Source organism: Puma concolor, chromosome A3 (genome assembly GCF_028749965.1).
Source record: "Puma concolor isolate L17-30 chromosome A3, mPumCon1.1.hap2, whole genome shotgun sequence".
Classification (NCBI taxonomy): domain Eukaryota; kingdom Metazoa; phylum Chordata; class Mammalia; order Carnivora; family Felidae; genus Puma; species Puma concolor.
This window is the reverse complement of record NC_141669.1, coordinates 23715514-23734251: the sequence shown is the minus strand read 5'-3', so window position 1 is coordinate 23734251 and position 18738 is coordinate 23715514. Positions and strand designations below refer to the sequence as shown.

The following is an 18738-nucleotide window of genomic DNA, read 5'->3' as shown; positions in this document are numbered from 1 at the left end:
ACCAACCCCTGTGACTCAAGCAAGTTAGGTGAACCCTCACTTTCTCACTTAACAATATGAGACTTCACCTCTGTGTGAGGCAAATCCCAACACCCGGCCCCAAACCCACAGGAAAGGAGTGGTGCGTGGGCACACGTGTGTGCCTTTCATTAACCTTGACACCTTGACCCCTAATGCATTGGGAGCCAAGGCCAATTAATTCAGTGTGTCATCCCAGTAAGCCAAATTACGTTTAGTCTTTATACAGAAGCGGACCAGAAAGAAGTTTATAGTCTCAGTTCTGTTTATTCTTTCTATTCAAAGATCTCTTTAGCAAACCATAAAATTAGCGAAGAAAGTTAATCGGGTGGTTTCCTGAAAGAAAGCAGCAGGACTATGAGAATCACGTCCATTTAACAACCTTCAGGGGCGCCTGGGTGGCGCAGTCGGTTAAGCGTCCGACTTCAGCCAGGTCACGATCTCGCGGTTCGTGAGTTCGAGCCCCGCGTCGGGCTCTGGGCTGATGGCTCAGAGCCTGGAGCCTGTTTCCGATTCTGTGTCTCCCTCTCTCTCTGCCCCTCCCCCGTTCATGCTCTGTCTCTCTCTATCCCAAAAATAAATAAAAACGTTGAAAAAAAAAAAAAACAACCTTCACGCCTTCGGCACCATACCACTCACTTCCCTTAATGTCTGTTACAACTGCAGACTTATTGGCAAAGTAAAATCATAAAACTTATCTTTGGAAGGTTCTCTTTTGCCACACCCGATATTTCACGATAGGTCTGATGCACTTCCTGTCCACTGCCAATTTGCACCTCCCGCTCTCCACTCCCAGAGCCACAGAACAAAGCCCAGAATAAGCCACAAGTCTGGGACCAGGAGGTGTCTGCGGAGTCAGGCGGTCCTAAACGAGGATAACGGGGGTCCGCCCTCCCAATTACAGAGGATTGGACAGAATCCCTCTTCTCAGGTTTATAGACACACCTACTGTTACTGGATAGCAAGTCTTTGAAACTTGTTGCAGATAATATGTCTTCATAGTGCGTCTAGAAATAGGGAATCTCCAAAGAGAGCCAGTTCAAATGTCCCACCAAAAGATGAAATTGTGAAGACTGCAGGCAAATTTTCTACATCTTAGTACCTCTACTCCTTGAGAGAAAAAAAAATTAACACTTTTGCGTTATTTCAAATAATATTTGTACAGTATCTCACAGCTCTCAGAAGAAATAGAATAATGTTAAAGGCAGATTCTTTTTGCACACATATGCACCAATAAGCAGCTGGTCAAGTTTCATGCAAGACAGGAGCCTAGTGCATAGTATCACACTGGACTCTCCCTGGTCACACACCGGGCAGTGTGAAGTGAGGCCTCCCGAAACTCCAGGCGATTTCTTTATTCCCTAAACTCCATTCCCTTCAAGAAAGGGGCAGGAGGATTTGAGAAAATCACAATCCTTCGAACTGATAATCTATTGGAATTCTTATTAGAAATTCACTTTCACTAGCAGGGTCAGTAAAGGGGGCTGGCGTTTTTCACTTTTCTCTGTTATCTGTAATGCAAAATTCACTTTCCCTGCCATCGATATGGGACTTTTTGTGGCTATTAGGATTCATTTTAAAATCCATCTTAGGATATTTTTTTCCAAAGATATTGGAGAGTAACACCTCTCCTTCATAACGAGAACTGTCAGGGGCAGCCAATGTCAGTAGCCCTGCATACTGAGATTTAAGCTGAATCTCAGAAGTCATATTAAACAAGAATAAAAAGAATGCTTGAAGCTTTGTGTATCATTTTAACATGATTCATTTCTCTGCCAGTCTGGTTTGTTATGTGAAGAGTAATTAGTTCAGTCCTGAAGAAGGTAAGTCTAGTTCGAGGAAAGCCAGCCTCAGTTCTGTTGGGCTGGAGTTCAAAGAACTTAAGCTCTAGGAGATTGGCTCGGGCCAATGAGGACACAGCATCTGGGTACTGACACCCCCTACGCTCCAGAAATGAGTGAAATTCAAATCCAGTGCAGTCCAAGTAGATTTCTGAGACCATTTAACTTCACCTATCCAATTCAAACGACTCTGACAAAATAGCCAACCCTGAGACCAAACTCCTCCAGAGCTGTGCATGTGGGTCAATACCCTCAATATCTACAGAAGCAGCACACCGGTCTGTTCATTTAGGATTTTAAAGCTGAATTTAAGCCAGATTCATGAGCACTTTTTAAATGACACTAGTGGTCTTTAGGAACATTTTAAGCTAGCGCCTAATTTTTTACTAACCTAATTCAGAACTTCCTGCCCCCCTCAGCACCACTGCGAGCACCCCACTGCCCTGTCTGAACCGTAGAGTATGTGATGAAAATGTTGAAGCTTGCTGCTGCTTCAGCATGAAGATTCCACCCACTTGAGACATTCCAAAGGAACAAGAGGAGAAAAGGTTCCCACACCTCTTGGTGTTCTCCTCGAGAGAGAGGCCGTAGGCAGAAAATCAGCTTCATTTCTACCGAGCACAATGAAAATACAGTCTCATGGTAACATGTGCCCATCAACCCCAATTCTTTTCCCCTCCTGCGAAAAGGAGCATTAGCAAAAATTTTGGTAGAGGAAATTCTTTTTGCCTATGCAAAAGCATGTTCTGCTTATCACAAAATCTTAACGTGTCCGATTTAACTCGTTCAGCCTACACACAAGCGTCATTAGGAAAGTCCGTCGAATGTTCAAGCGGCTTTATGTGTGACACTGGAAATAAGGGCCTATGTAGCAAGGGAGATTATTAGATAATTACTAAAAATATATGTGATGATGTGAGTTTTGTATTAACTACTGTATTTGTATTATAAGTATAGTGAAAAAAAAAGGGCATGAAGAAAAATAAAAAAATTCTCCCCCTGGCTTGCAATGTGGTGATACCTATTATGTCTCTGAGTCAATCATTTAGATAAAAATTGTCAAGTGAGTAGTTACAATTATTAGATCTATTTCTCAATTAAGAAGGATTCTTAATACATTGGGTCTCTAGCCATAGGTCAGTGCGACCTAAATGATACTATCACGTATTCTAAATGGTCCGAAACGAAACCCTGGAGTAAAAACGTTTGGCACCACGGACCAACGTCGGGCACACTCGGCATCACACCATACATGCTACTCCATCCTCTGACTTGCCATCCTATCAAACTAGAAATTCAAAGCCCCTCCCCGCCCCAGGGAAAACACACAGGCTGGTGCCTCAGGGGACCCTGTTGCTGTGCCCTCCCCTTCTCCTACCCAGCACCTGCCATCTTCCTATCTTCTGCAGGTCACTGTTGTGGGGGAAAGTTGGACTACCGTGACCCTAACCTTTCTTGTCCTCTTTCCTTCCTTCCCCAGCACAATTACCTGTTCCACAGCCGGGTCTCTCGAGGCCACCTGTCTGAAGTCAGCTAGATAACATCTCCACTTTGAACCGTCGATGGCCTTCATTGCCTCTGTTCATTCAACAAGCATTCACTGAGCATCCACTAGGCGCCAAGCATTACTCCAGGTGTCAGGGATAGAGCAATGAACCAGTCAAAATCCACCCCTCCATCTAGTCAGGGAAGAGAGAAATAATGCTAAGCAGAAAGTTGAGTATGACCAAGGATGGCAAATGCTGAGGAGAAAAATAAAACACAAGAGGGGCATATGCAGTTTTGGAGAGGAGGGCACAAGGCACTCAGAACAAGACTGCCACGTCTCCAAGTTCAGAGTCCGCAAACGTCTGCATCCGAACACTTTTAAGCACTTAAAAACTATTCCCACCAAATTACCCTAAAATGAAAAATAAAGTTTTTTAGAAGACTGTAGGTAATTATTTATATGTTTTTTAAATCTAAGTTCAAAATATTCTATCCTACCCTAAATAAACAAATGAAATCCCATCGGTACAAAAGAAAGTTAAGCAATTTTAGAAAACTGTAGAAACCCCTTTCTTCTTTTAAATGGCTCTCTGTCCTTCAAAACGATACAGCAGGAGGGTGGATAAAAACACAACTTTACTTGCTTAGTAGAAAGCATGATACTTTAAAAAAAAATTTTTTTTATTGTGTTTATTAGAGAGAGACAGAGACAGAGTGTGAGCGGGAGAGGGGCGGAGAGAGAGGGAGACACAGAATGGAAGCAGGCTCCAGGCTCTGAGCTGTCTGCACAGGGCCCGATGCAGGCTAGAACCCACAAGCCGTGAGATCATGACCTGAACCTAAGTCACATGCTCAAGTGCCTGAGCCACCCAGGTGCCCCAAAAGCATGATACTTTTGAAGACACTAGAAGGATGGGACAAATCCAAGTCACAGTGGTACGAAAACAAGCGAAGGATGAACCCGTGTGCTCTGAATCACCAAGAGAAGGGGCTGTGCGGGTCGGGTAAATGACAAGATAACATTCCAAAACCAAAACAGCTTCCCTTTTTATTAATGCTCAAGAAGTGAACTGTGAATGACAGTGAATCAGCAAAACACAAATGAAAACACCTAATCTGTATGTATAGTATATGTAAACATACACAGTATATGGATTTAATAATCCTAATCTAAATATGAGAACAACCGTTTCCCTGACCTTAGTGTTGGCATTACTGTTTCTAACTTAGGGTGTTTCATATTTAACAGGAAGAATTATGGACACCCAAGTTCAGAGTAGTCATGATTTTCATATTAAGGTATAAATAGAGTTTTAAAGAAATAAGCTGTATAATAAAATAAGTTTACTTCTGAATTGCAATACAGGCATTTTCTTTAATCAATAAAAATATTCCTTGATTATAAAGCAGCCATACTTTGCAAATGTATATCAGGAAAATAGCTCTGGCAATATTTGAAATACCACACTTTTAAAAAGGCAGCAAAGCAACAGAATTTAGCTTTTAAATAGTATATTGCAAAATAGTTCAACGTATTATTTCTAAGCACAAAGCGAGTTCCATTCTAAAGAATACTTTTAATCTTATAAACTGTTCCAATATTTCTGTGTAGTTTAAAGTCTAAATATCTACAATAAAAGATAAATCTTTATACACATAGGACATAAACGTCAATACATATCCACGACACAAACGTTTTCCATTATATCACTCTATTTTGAAGGCTAGTTTGTTAACATGTGCTCAAAAAAAAATACAAAAACCTGATACAGGGCTGTAGTTTTGTAATAGGCTGAATTCTGCAATGACTGAAAATATAAAAACAGCAGTGATAGCAAACACAATACTAGTTTTATGAACAGAACCAAAAAACATCAAGAAATCATAAACATTTAAATGAATAACTATTATATGCTTCATAACACATCTTAATTTACTCTCTTCTCTTAAATATAATTTTTTCTAAATGTTTTTCATATCCCGGGAAAGAATAATGGCAAATTCTCCACAAAGATGAAAGTGCATTACATTTTAAAAGTGCTTCGTGTGTTTTATTATAGACATGTCCAATAAGGAATTAGACAAGTATGTGCAAAAAATTCCAATTGCGACTTGAATTCATAGATCTAATGATGGGTTTTTTGTAGTTCATCCAGATGAGGCAGTTGCCAATACATAAGAAAAATCTGTGATTACGCGCTTTGTATAGAGGAAAGGTAGGAAAGGAGACCCCCCTGTTCATCAGCCGGTTAGAGACCCTGGGTGAGGAAAGAGGATCTCTGTATCTGGCAAAGGCTGAGAGGCCCACCACCTCCAGGGCTCTAGCAGATCTCTGGATGTGGCCTTCCTGGAAGGGCAAATCAGTTCAACAAAAAATAGGAAAACTACACTAATCACAGAGCTACTATTCTCTCATTGTCCTTCTTAGTACGGAAAGAAAATCTCCAAAAACACTTGACAGAGAAAGGCCAGGTGAATGTCAAATGTTAACCAAAGCCTGTGAAAACCCTCACAACTATGGCATATGGAAAATCCGGGATTATGTGCAAAAGCCAAAGAGTAAACACCGTCAGTCGGTTACCTAACGGCACCCGTTTTTTCCCGAAGTCTCAGAATGTTCTTGGGTCTAAAGTTTCAAAAGCTTCTAAAAATGCTTATTTTGAACTTGTTTTAAATGAATCGTGATGCCCACGGCTCAGACAGCTTTTTAAAGGGGTCTCTCCGAATTGTTAGAATGGTTCCTAGGAAGATAGCTCTACTTCCAAATCTAGAACAATGGCTAGATAACTGAACCATTTGCTGTGGACTCTTTATCCTATGTACGTACGTGAGCTCATTTAATACTTCAGCAGTATTAGTATTTAGTATTTAATACTTCAACAGCTCTCATCCACAAGCTTTGACCCATTTATTCCCCGATAGGTTACTCTGCTCGGCCTAACTAAGACTCCGTGGTTCGGCTTACAGGTGAAATAGCGCTTGTCTCCCACCGCTCCGTCATTCTTCCCCTTGGCGCTTCGAAGCTCCAGTCCCAGCCAGATCCCTGATGCAAAGTCCGTGGGGCCCACGTACCTAACGGTCCCCATCTCATTGGAGCTTGTGAGGAGGACCTGGGAGCCCTCGTGCAGCTTCACGCTCCCTTCCACGCCGCCCGTGGTGGGGGCCCCGCTCCAGCTGCGGCGCAGCGCGGGTTTCCATCTGCGCAAAGGGGAGAGCAGGGGAGAGCGTCAGTAGGCAAGCGGTGCGCGCACCCAGCCTCACGCTGTCAAGTTCCTTCCCGCCCCAGGGTCCCAATCCATTCACAAGCTGCTTTTATTCTAAGTAGCAATATGAGGATATACTTTTGTTCAACAGTTAAAATGGTTTTCTCTTGGCTATTTTAACACTACCCTAAACTGAATTGAAGATTTCACTAGGCGGGGCTCCTGGGTGGCTCAGTCGGTTAACATCCGATTTCGGCTCAGGTCATGATCTCACAGTTTGTGAGTTTGAGCCCCACATCAGGCTCTGCTCTGTGCTGACAGCTCAGAGCCTGGAGCCTGCTTCGGATTCTGTCTCCCTCTCTCTCTGCCCCTCCCTCGCTCGCTCTCTCAAAAATAAATAAACATTAAAAAATATTTAATAAAAAAAGATTTCACTAGCAATTTCTAAATATACATGCACACACACATATACTTTCTATAAAATAGCAACTAGAAAAAATACATTTATAACCTATTTAACTGCTATCAATTATCAAAGCCAAAAAAAAAAAAAAAAAAACCTAAACATTAGCACTGTAGTAAATTAAAATGACCTTTTATTCACTTTTTAAACATTTATTTACCTGAAAACAATGTTTAAAAACTGCTATTCTTAACTTTATAAAATAAATGTATATATATCTTCTATGAATGAACTCCGGTCACACCAAAGGGTTTACCACCCTCCCTGCCACTAACAGTAAGGAGGGTCTTAGCTTCCGGGAGGAAGACTCCTCTCCTTTTCTCCATAAAACATGATTTAAAATGTGCTGCCTCGCAGCACCCGCCCTTGAGCTGCCCTGATAACGAAACTACTGCGCACCCACACAGGGAACTCAGCCAGGCCTCGAGCCAGTCCCGCCCCAGAGCTTCCTCTCTGTCACCGGGAAATAACTGACCTGAAACTCACTCACAGTGCAAATGCCACTAAGGTCTTGTTCCCTGTGACCTGAGGCCTCTCCAAACGGTTTTCCTGAAACCAGCACCAGCGGGGCCTTGCGTGCTCAGTCTGCTACCACCTCTCCTTGAAAGCAAACCCATCTCCCGCCCCCACAGCAGAGACCACGCGGAACCCGCTACCCAAACTGCACAGTGCCTGACTGTGAACAGAGGCCGGGTCCTACCTATTCTCCGTTGTATTTCACGGTCTATGGTTTCTAATATACTATCCACACAACGTCTCATTTCCTCCCATTAACCACCCTGTAAGAAAGGGAGGGCACTCAGATTTTACGGGTAAGAAAACTCAAGTCCAAAGACTTGTCCCAAGCCACACTTGCCACTATGTGATAGAATCCTAATTAGAAAACACAATGGAAAAAGTATTCTTTATCATGCCAACTGCACAAATAACAATGATAAAATTAACAAAGAATACATAGTGCCTGTTAGAAAAAGTATAAACCTTTACTGAAGAACATACAAAAGATAAACGAAAGAGCTTTGTTCCTGGAGAGAAACACGTATGTGTTGATTCTCCCCAAATTCACCCCCAGAGGGACACTGCCTGCAACCCACACACAGTCACTCCACAGTCCACACAAAAATGACGCTATCACTTCCTGAGCGCCCACTGCGTGCCAGACACTTCCCATTCGTGATCTCATCCAACCTCACCCAACCACTGACCTAGAGATGATCTCCCTTCGAATGTAGGAGAAATCTGAGGCTCAAAAAAATCAAGCTATTTGCTTAATTAATGATGGTGAAGAGGAGAGATGGGGCTCACGTGCAAGTTGGTCCAGGCACCAAGGCCAGGCTCTTACAACCACAAATGGGTGCTGATAATTAAGACAAAATTGAAAACTAACACAGCAAAGATTTACAGAGCTGTCATGCTAAATTCTAAAGTTACAATAATATAAACAATGTGGCTCTGGCAGAAGAATGTACTTTTTATATGACACAGAAAAGAACCCTTAGAAAAACACACATAATTTTTTTTCTTATGTGATTAAAAAGGAAAACTTCACATCAGTGGGACAGGAATGAACATTCAGCTAGGGGTGTTGTAAAAGTCATCTCGGGGAAAAAGAATATGATTCCTACTACTCACTGTATATTAAAATAAATTCCAAATAAATTAAAGAGCTAAATACATAAATTAGAAAATAGAGAACTACAAGAAAATAAAAATGGATATTTACCTGAACACACACAAACACAGGTGGTAAGGGGAGGAAACAAATAGATGTATATAAAGTTTGGCATCTACTATTAGTTAAATCTTGATTTTTTAAATTAATTTGTATGCCATAAAAATGTTTCCATATCACAGGACAGTCTTTAAGACCTTACAAAAGCCACACTAAGGAAATCTGTTAAAGAATGGGGGATTTATTAAGGAAAAAGCTTTCAAAGGGTATGTAGAGTATGATTTGTCCATTTTTGTTTAAAATTCAGATACATGCTTTAGAAAAAAAAATTGGGAAACTATACACCAAATGGGAGTAATAATCTCATCTAGGTGATAAAATTCTAGATGATCTTTATCTGCACTTAGCTTTTTATAATTTTTCAAATGTTGTACAGTCAACTTTCATAATCAAAAAGGTTTTAAAAGAAAGAAGGAATACATCAATTCAAGATCTAAACCAAAAATTCATGGTTTGGATAAAGACTAAACATTCTAAGAAGAATGATTTGATTCAACTTATGTCAAAGTTCTAAAAGCTCCGGGAAGTGCAAAACTTAGAATTACAGTACATTTCAGAGCTCTGTTTACTCATTCAAAAACATTACTTGACCACGTATGAAATGACAGGCCCGGGCTTGGGTTCTAGGATTTGTGAATAGTCAGTAAATAGTTATAAATACTGCAATAAAGACTGTGTATGGTGCAGAAGGAGCAGAAAAGAGAAAGAACTCTATCCTCCCTTAAGGGCCAGGGAAGATACTTGAGTGAGGAAGAGACACGTAGGCCTCACTTATGAGGAAGTCGCCATGAGAACGAAGTCAGGAGAAACAGGAGCTGTGCCTGCTGGAAGGACTTTAGATGCTGTGCCAGTGAACGTGGACTTCATTCTGGGTTTGAGAACTGAGAAGCTTCAAGGGGCGGGCAGAAAATGCAAACAGATGATATGGAAATAATGGAACACTCAGCAAACTGGATTATGGGAGTTCTGCCTAAAGACATTCACGTGTGAGCTGACCGCATAAACCGTGTCAATAGGCTGGATTCCACAGACAGGACGTGCTGTGATAACACAGAGAGGGGCTGAAAGAAGCTGGCAAGGACCGGAATGAGTGACAGAAGAGAGACAGATGCAGGCTGGACGCGTCATGACTACCAGGTCACTGTGGTGCCGGTACAAATCCCAAGCCGCCTTTCCCTCTACCCCCATTCTTGGGGTAGAGAATTCTGAAGACAGAAGAATTGCTTCGACCCTCTCTCCATCACTCTGTCCTCTGAATGAAATGCATTCATCACTGTCACTCAATAAACGACACAGAAAAACAGATCCTGTTCCCTTTCCTCACTTCCTCTCTCATGTGGGGCAGGCATGTCCTTTGCCCAAATCCTTCATGTTTCCTCCCCAGGAATGTTCATCACCTCTACATTTTCCAGGTTTCTTCTGAAGTATCATTTATTTCCATATGAATGAACAAGAAAATGGTAGTGCATGGGGAATCTCAATAAACTCATTTTTCAACCCACAGTCTTCAGAATACATCGTGCTTCCAGCCTAATAACACACAACACCCGACCAACTCTGTGCCCACAGGTCATCCATCGCTCTAATCTCCCCCTACCCCAAGATCAGACACGGGGCTCCTAGTACCTGTCAACACCCAAAGTTTTTCTTTTGTTCCTTAGAAGAGCAACCACCAAATATTTTAGTCATGTACTCTATAAGCAAAAATAAATTATTTTAAAAATTGATTTTATACCCTTAATAAAAGTGTATTTCTTTCTCTCTTTTTTTTTAAACAGGCGCTAGTCTCAATCTGTACAAAGTATCAGTAAAGCTTCATTTCTTTTTATTTTTATAGAAAACAAAGAGAGGTACGAATGTTCTCCCCTCATGTCAGACATTATCTGGTGTGTAACCATACCTGCTGCGTAAGCCCGTGGTTCAGATTTCTCCTCCTTCCCTCGCTTCCCTGGACATTGTGCTCTCCAACCCCCAGCACTGCACATGGCCTCTGACACTCCCCCTGTCCTCGCCCCCCCGAGAGTCCTTTATATCCAGGTGGCCTCTTCCTGGTATTTCTTCCATTCTGCCTAAAAAGGCTTGGATGTCTTCAAGAAACTGGAACAGAGAGTCACGGCCCTAAACTCTCTCAGCTACTCAAGTGAGGAGACCAATTTCAACATTCTCAAAATTGGTGAAGGTTTTATGGAAAGAAAAAAAACAGAAACCCTGGCCACTTCTGCTAAACAATACCTAGCAGTGTCGTGGGACAATCAAGGTTGGCAAGTGACATCTGCAATCCTTGTGACACCCCCTGTAACTTCTCACCAGATTATTACATAAACTGCCTGCTTGGTGCTCAGTTCACTGCCACATTCCAGTGCCTGGGCTCCACTTCTAGTGGCTTCCAGAGCACCACACCCACGCAAGATTGCGCACTTCTCTACTCACTCAGACCATTTTCCTTTCCCCACCCCACCCCGACCCTACCCCAATACATACACAGCGCCGGCCATTAGTCTTTACATTAATTGGAAGAATTAAAAAAAAAAAAAAGAACTCCTTAACCCATTCAATCTAGAAGAGGCTTATATTCCTCTAAAAGAAAAAAAGTTCTCAAAAGTGTCAGAAAAATATTCAGGAGAGTAAAGTGGGTCTGAAGGAAATAAATAGAAATGAAAAAGGAAAAAAAGATTCTATAAAGAAACAACAAAAAAAACCATTTTGAGCAGTATACTCTACTAGAGGAAGTAGGAGTATTTTTTAAAATAGCAGTAAGATCACTTTATGCAGAAAGACCTGACATTTCTTTCCTGTGTTGCCAGAAATATTAACTCAAGTCTCTAAGTAAACAGTTTAAAATCAATCCACCCTATGATAACACAAAATATAAATTCCTCTAAGTCTTATTAACAGTACTAAACCCCTCTGAAAATAAATGCAGTATACCACTCTCAGTCACTAGTGACATTTTTAATTGAGCTTGTGAGGGTGGGAGGGAGGACTCTGCTCAATACACTCACACCTTTTCTCCTAAGTGCTAAAATTCTACCGAGCAATGTAAAAGATACAAAATCTATTTTCTTTCTTCACAGAATCCTGTCATGTTCATCTTGAAAAGTGTTTTTCTAAATCTTCTTAATACTCACTTGGCAAAAGCATTTCTTCTGTTAATCTCTTTCTGGGAAGAAGCAGAAGTCGTACTGAAACTTCTCCTAAAACCTAAATGTCAAAGTTAAGGTCAAAGAGGAAAGATAAATCACAAATTTGCAGTCCTCATTAAAAGTTATCTTTTATCATTCCTTCTACAGGTGTTCTAGTCTACCCAATATTTCTTCAGGAACAGAAAGCAAAGAAAATAAGTACATACAGAATACAACAGTGGTTTAGATTTTTTGATGAATTTTTATCTTACCTTTCTCATCAAACTATACATATTTGTATCAATAAGTTAAGATCATGACATTACATTTGGAGGTTTCTATTATAAAATTTCTTGAAAACCAAATAAAACTGTATAATGATAAAGCTGAATCTTTTTACTCAAATATTTATCATCTTGATAAATCACATAAAGGATAAAATGGTTTAAAAACACTATCACTAAATATATTCCATTTATAAAATACTGAACAAATTTCAAGAGTTTACGATTCTTGGAACCCCCAAGGACAGAATTATTAAAAAAAAAAAAAAAAAGATTTCATGAAATGTACATTTTTAAAAAGATGTTTTTAAAAAAATGTAAGATTTCCAGTTCTGGAAAGCTATGGCAAGCAGATGTGCTGAATGAATCTCTCAACTGAAGCGAGTATAATTTTAAACAACTGTACTTAAAATATATATATATATTATTGAGCTGATACAAAGGCAAATTTCAGGGAGACCAACAACCAAACAGAGAGCACATGAGAAGTAACCAAGCACCAAAGCAATCTATCACCTTGTGCCACAGGATTGCCACTAACTTCTAGAGAATTTTGGCTTCTGCCTTACTGGCTGCACCAGAGATGGGAAAGGGCATAAAGCCCAGGGCCTAAGAAGATGGGGATTCTAATGCTAGACTCTCTGTTAAAACGTGGATCCCAACCAGCTCACCCTCAGTGTAAGGTTAAACGAGAAACAAAATGAAATACCATTCTGACAAAGATAAAACAAACACTTGTGTCAACCTTAATGCTCAGAAGGCAGCAAAATTTCCTCCCTTCAAAATCCGTGATAAGCCAAATTTTATCTGTGTAATAAAAAGAAAAACTGCAAGGACTGTAAATTAAAGTAGTCCCGGGTTGTCAGTGCCTCCAGGAATAACTGGCAGAAGAACACGCAATCTTCTCTGGAGGCATGAACCCAGGCTTCAAAGAATTTCTGTACATTAAATTCTGAGTAAAATAAGCATCTCACAATAATAAATCACAAAACTCACAAGTAAAGAAAGTACCATAAGCTAGATTCACAGAAACAGATGGCAGAATCAGACACATGAAGACTTCAGATATGAAACTACTTAACATAAAAGATAACAATATTTCAAATGTTTAAAGAGATAAAAGAAAAAACATGGGGAAATAACAAGCAAAAATAAGTGACAACAAAACAGTTGTGAAAAGGAAACAAGAAATGCAAATTTTGTAACTAAAAACTTTGTGGGTGGATTAAACAGCATAATAAACATGGTTGAAGAAAGAATCAGGAAACATGAAGACAGAGCTGAAGTTGTCTAGAATGCAGTCCAGAGAGACTAAAATGTGAAAAATATGAAAGAGGCATGGGAAAGTCTACCACACTACTCATCAGAGCTTCCAAAGGAGATAATAAAGAGGCAGAAGGAGGAAATATTTTTTAAGTATGCAGACAAGAGTCCTACAGAATTTACCAAAGATAGTAATTCCCAGATCCAGGAAGACCCATGATAGCAAAGAGAATGAAAAGAAATCTCCCTCTAGACACGTCATAGTGAAACCATACAACACAAAGGAAACAGAGAAGATCTTTAACAGCAATCAAAAAGAAAGACAAATTACCTACAACAGTATAGATTAGATAGACTCACAGACTTCACAAAAAAAGTGACAGAAGATAGAAAATAGTAAAATTATATTGTCAATGTGCAACGAGAAAACATCTCTCAAACTCAAATTTTCACCAATTTTTACTTTTACCCAATAAAACTATTATTAGAAAAGACAAAAACATGAGAGACAGACACTTTCTAAAAGAAATTTCAAAAAATATACACGTGGTAGGAGTGGAATATCCCAAGTTAAAGTTCTGAAGATTAATGACACTGGTAAATACATGAGCAAATTAAATATTGGTTATTAATTATACTAAAAAACCCATTATAAATAGGGGTTCCTGGGTAGCTCAGTTGGTTAAGTGTCTGGCTCTTGATTTTGGCTCAGGCCATGATCTCACAGTTTGGAGATGGAACCCCACATAGGGCTCCACACTGAGCGTGGATTCTCATCTCCACTCTCTGTCGCTCCCCCATTTGCTCTCTTTCTCTCTCAAAATAAATAAATAAACTTTAAAAAAGCTATTATAGTAATGCAAAATTTGTGGGGGAAATCAAATAGATGAATAACTCAGTTTCTAAGGATTCTCTGTCATTTGGGAAAGAGTACATATAATGCTTAACTGTAGACTTTGCTAGGTATGTATGTCAAAGCACCTATAGTAATTACTAAGAAGTATGTTCACAACTTTCATTCAAGTACAGAATGGAATGAAAAAAAGGACAGAAATGTAACTAGAATAAAGTCAAGAAAGAAAAACAAGTATAAAAATTGAAAAAATTGAAAACAGCATAAATAAATCCAAATATATGAGTATTTACAATAAATGTAATTAGGTGAAACTCTCAGGTTAAAAGGAAAACATTGTCAAACCATATTTTTTTAACAAGTGAAATCCAACCATATTCTATTTAGAAAGTATTCCAAAAGCATAGGATGTAGAAAAGTTATAAGACAACTAATAGAAAAGCAATTATTTGACCAAAAGAAAGCTGATATAATGTAAAAAGAATTATTTAAAAAGCAATACAATTTACATTAACACCAAAAAAATGAAATATTTAGGTATAAATCTAATAAAACATTTACAAAATCTATATGAGGAATATTATAAAACTCTAATAAAAAAAACAAATAAGATCTAAATAAATGGATTCAATGTTCATGGATAGGAAGACTCAATATTGTTAAGATGATAGTTCTTCTCAATGTGATCTATATAATTAATGCAATCCCAAATTCCCAACAAATTGTTTTGTGGATATCAACTAATTGGAAAGTTTATATGGAGAGGCAAAAGGCACAGTATAACCAGCATAATGTTACGGGAGAAGACCATGAAGACTGACACTACTAAACTTGATGAATTACTATAAAGCTACATTAATTAAGACAACGTGGTATTAGTGGAAGATAACAGGTCAGTGGAACAGAAGAGAGAGCCCAGAAATAGACTCACACAGTCAACTGATCTTTGACAAAAGAGCAGAGGCAATTCAATGGAGAAAGGATAGACTTTTTAACAAACAGTCCTAAAATATGCAAAAAAAAAAAAAAAAAAAGAATCCAGACAGACTTCACACCTTTCACAAAAACTAACTCCATGTATCATAGGTCTACATGGGAAACACAAAACTATAAAACTCCTAAAAAGATAACACAGGAGAAAATCAGGATGAACTTGAGTTTAACAATGACATTTCACATACAACACCAAAAGCATAATCCATGAAAAAAAATGTTAAGTTGGACTTTACTAAAACTAAAAACTTCTACCCTGGTGTAGACTGTTAAGACAATGAAAAGACAAGCCACGGACTAGAGAAAAGATATGCAAAACACATTCTAATAAAGGTCTAGCATTCAAAATATACAAAGAACTCTTAAAACTCAACAGTAAGAAAACAATGAACACAATTTATAAATGAGCAGAAGACCAGAATGAACAATCACCAAAGAAAATATACAGATTGTGGGAATGCAAGCTGGTGCAGCCACTCTGGAAAACAGTATGGAGGTTCTTCAAAAAACTAAAACTAGAACTACCCTATGACCCAGCAATTGCACTACTAGGCATTTATCCAAGGGATACAGGTGTGCTGTTTCGAAGGGACACATGCACCCCCATGTTTATAGCAGCACTATCAACAATAGCCAAAGTATGGAAAGAGCCCAAATGTCCACCGATGGATGAACAGATAAAGAAGATGTGGTATATATATACACAATGGAGTATGACTCGGCAATCAAAAAGAATGAAATCTTGCCATTTGCAACTCCGTGGATGGAACTGGAGGGTATTAAGCTAAGTGAAATTAGTCAGTCAGAGAAAGACAAAAATCACATGACTTCACTCATATGAGGACTTTAAGAGACAAAACAGATGAACATAAGGGAAGGGAAACAAAAATAATATAAAACCAGGGAGGGGAGAAAACATAAGAGATTCTTAAATATGGAGAACAGAGGGTTACTGGAGGGTTTGTGGGAGGGCGGATGGGATAAATGTGTAAGGGGCATTAAGGAATCTACTCCTGAAATCATTGTTGCACTATATGCTAAATAATTTGGATGTAAATTTTTAAAAAATAAAATTAAGGAAAAAAAAAAGAAAATATACAGATGGCAAATATATGCAAGTATCCTCAACTGTGTTATCAGCTGAACTGCGTTGTCAGCTGAATTGTGCCCCTGTCTCCAAATTCATATGTTGGAATCCTAATCCCCAGGACCTCAGAATGTGACTGTGTTTGGAGAACAGGCCTTTAAAATGTCAATTAAGTTAAAATCAGGTCACACAGGTCAGCCCTAATCCATGACTGGTGTCCTTATAAAAAGGGATTAAGACACAGACACATATGGAGGAAGACTATGCTAAGACATGGGAGGAAACCACCATCTACGAGGCACGGCATGAGCCTTAGAAGAAACCAACTCTGTGAACAGCTTGATTTTGCCTCCAGAATTTTGAGAAAAGCGGATTTGTTGAAGCCACACTGTCTGTGGTACTTTGTTATGCTAGTCCTAGCAAACTAATACATCATACACCATCAGGGAACTTCAGATGGAAACAATGAGGTACTACTCCACACCTATTCTAATGGTGAAAATCCATAAGCCATAAAATTAATCTCAACAAATTTTTAAGGACGGGTATTATACAAATCACTCTTTCACAGATGGCTATCCTATGGAAAAAAATGAAATTAGACCCTTAGCATACACAAAATTCCAGGTGGACTGACAAATATGAAAGGCAAAAATACAAAACTTTTAGAAAGCAGTACAGGAAAATATCTGTGTGAGGTCTGTTCCAGGAAAAGGTTTTCTTTCTTTTTTTGTTTTTTAATTTTTAACGTTTATTTATTTCTGGAGACAGAGAGAGACAGAGCATGAGCAGGGGAGGGGCAGAGAGAGATGGAGACACAGAATCTGAAGCAGGCTCCAGGCTCTGAGCTGTCAGCACGGAGCCCAATGTGGGGCTTGAACTCACCGTGATCATGACCTGAGCCAAAGTCAGTTGCTTAACCGACTGAGCCATCCAAATGCCCTCAGAAAAAGATTTCTTAAGATAAAACATGAAAACATAATGGCTTCTTATTTTGACTACTTAAAATTTAAATATTTCTGTTTATCAAAAGACACCAGACAGGCAAGCAAGGTATTCGCGACACACAAAACTAGCAAAGTATTAGTGTCCAAGGTATAGAAAGAAACCTACAAATGAGTAAGATAAACCAACCAAAAGAAAAAGGGGCAAGAGACTTGAACAGTTACGTCACAAAAGAGGAAATGCAAATGGCTCGTAAACATGAGGCTCGACCTCATCTGTAATCTGGAAAATGCAAGTTAAAACCACGAGATGCAGCTTAAATCCATCAGATGGGTGAAGAGTTCTAAATCAAGCAGGACTAGTGTTGGGGAGGTAAAGAGCAGCAGGGGCTGTCATCCCTGCTCATGAGCATGTGCTCTGCCAACAGTCCGGCACTGCCCAGGGAGGGTGAAGATATGGACAGACCACACCTGGCCATCCTAGGGAAACGTTTGCAAATGTGTAAAATGGTCTAGTTTGTAACGGTAAAAAAAAAAAAAAAAAAAAATGGACATAACACAAATATCCATCAAATATAGAATAACTACTATGTTTTAGTGGAACACTAACAAAATAGCCAATGACAATCAAATACATATGTATTTCCTAATATATATTATTTATTAATACATCTATATGTGGGTGATAAAGATATAAAGTCAGTCAAGGGAATAATGAACATAAAGTTCAAGACTCATAACCTGAGGACAAAGTATATGAAAAGGGAGGCAGAGGAGGCTGGGGACACTCAGGGCCCCCCCCCCCCCCCCCCCAGTACAGGTCATCTTCACCTAGCAGACGGGTAAAAGATGTTTGCTTTATCATTACAGTAACTGTATGAATACATTTATATGCCCTTTTGTATACACAAATACTTCACAATAAAAAATTTTCAATAGATAAAAGCAAAGGAACAACGATTAGGAACATAAAATTGTGTAAACTTACCAGGATAAGAATGATTCTGTTTATTCGAGGAAATTTCCGAAAGGGTGTCCAGGGAGTCTGTTACCCTGTGAATAAAACAAGTACTGTAAGCCTCATTAGAAGAAACAGCAGGTCTTCAGATTTAAGACTGGCGCTCAAGTGAGGTTTTCACAACAACAGTTATTTCTTAGTTCACTATTCAACAAACATGCATTGGGTATCTATCAGAAGTCCGAAAGGAACTTCAAGCTAGCATCAGATACAGGCAGTAATAAAATACAAGAGCCCCTTGTTGTTTAAGGATGGTTAATGAAGAAAAAGATGACTTAAGGTGAATTCACTTACAACAGAGACCTGACTTTATTTCTCTGGAACTTTATCTTCAAAGATGAAACTAAATAATATGGAAATAAATTTGTCTTACATTAAATTTAACAAATGTTCAATTAGAATTGTAAAAACATCACATTTTTAAATTGA

At 39.1% G+C, this 18738-nt stretch overlaps 1 protein-coding gene across 4 annotated transcripts in view; it reads right to left on the bottom strand.

Annotated features, from left to right (window-relative positions):
* Nucleotides 1–4369: 4369 nt before the first annotated feature.
* Nucleotides 4370–18738, bottom strand: part of CLIP4 (CAP-Gly domain containing linker protein family member 4) — an 83322-nt gene continuing 68953 nt past the window's right edge. For all 4 annotated transcript variants that reach the window (XM_086700285.1, XM_086700286.1, XM_086700284.1 and 1 more), the window contains 3 exons: nt 18280–18344; nt 11874–11946; nt 4370–6545 (listed from right to left, as the gene is read on the bottom strand). In XM_086700285.1, coding sequence (XP_086556411.1) covers nt 6224–6545; nt 11874–11946; nt 18280–18344 — 460 coding nt within the window. In that variant the 3' untranslated portion in view covers nt 4370–6223. The remainder of the gene's footprint in view (nt 6546–11873; nt 11947–18279; nt 18345–18738) is intronic.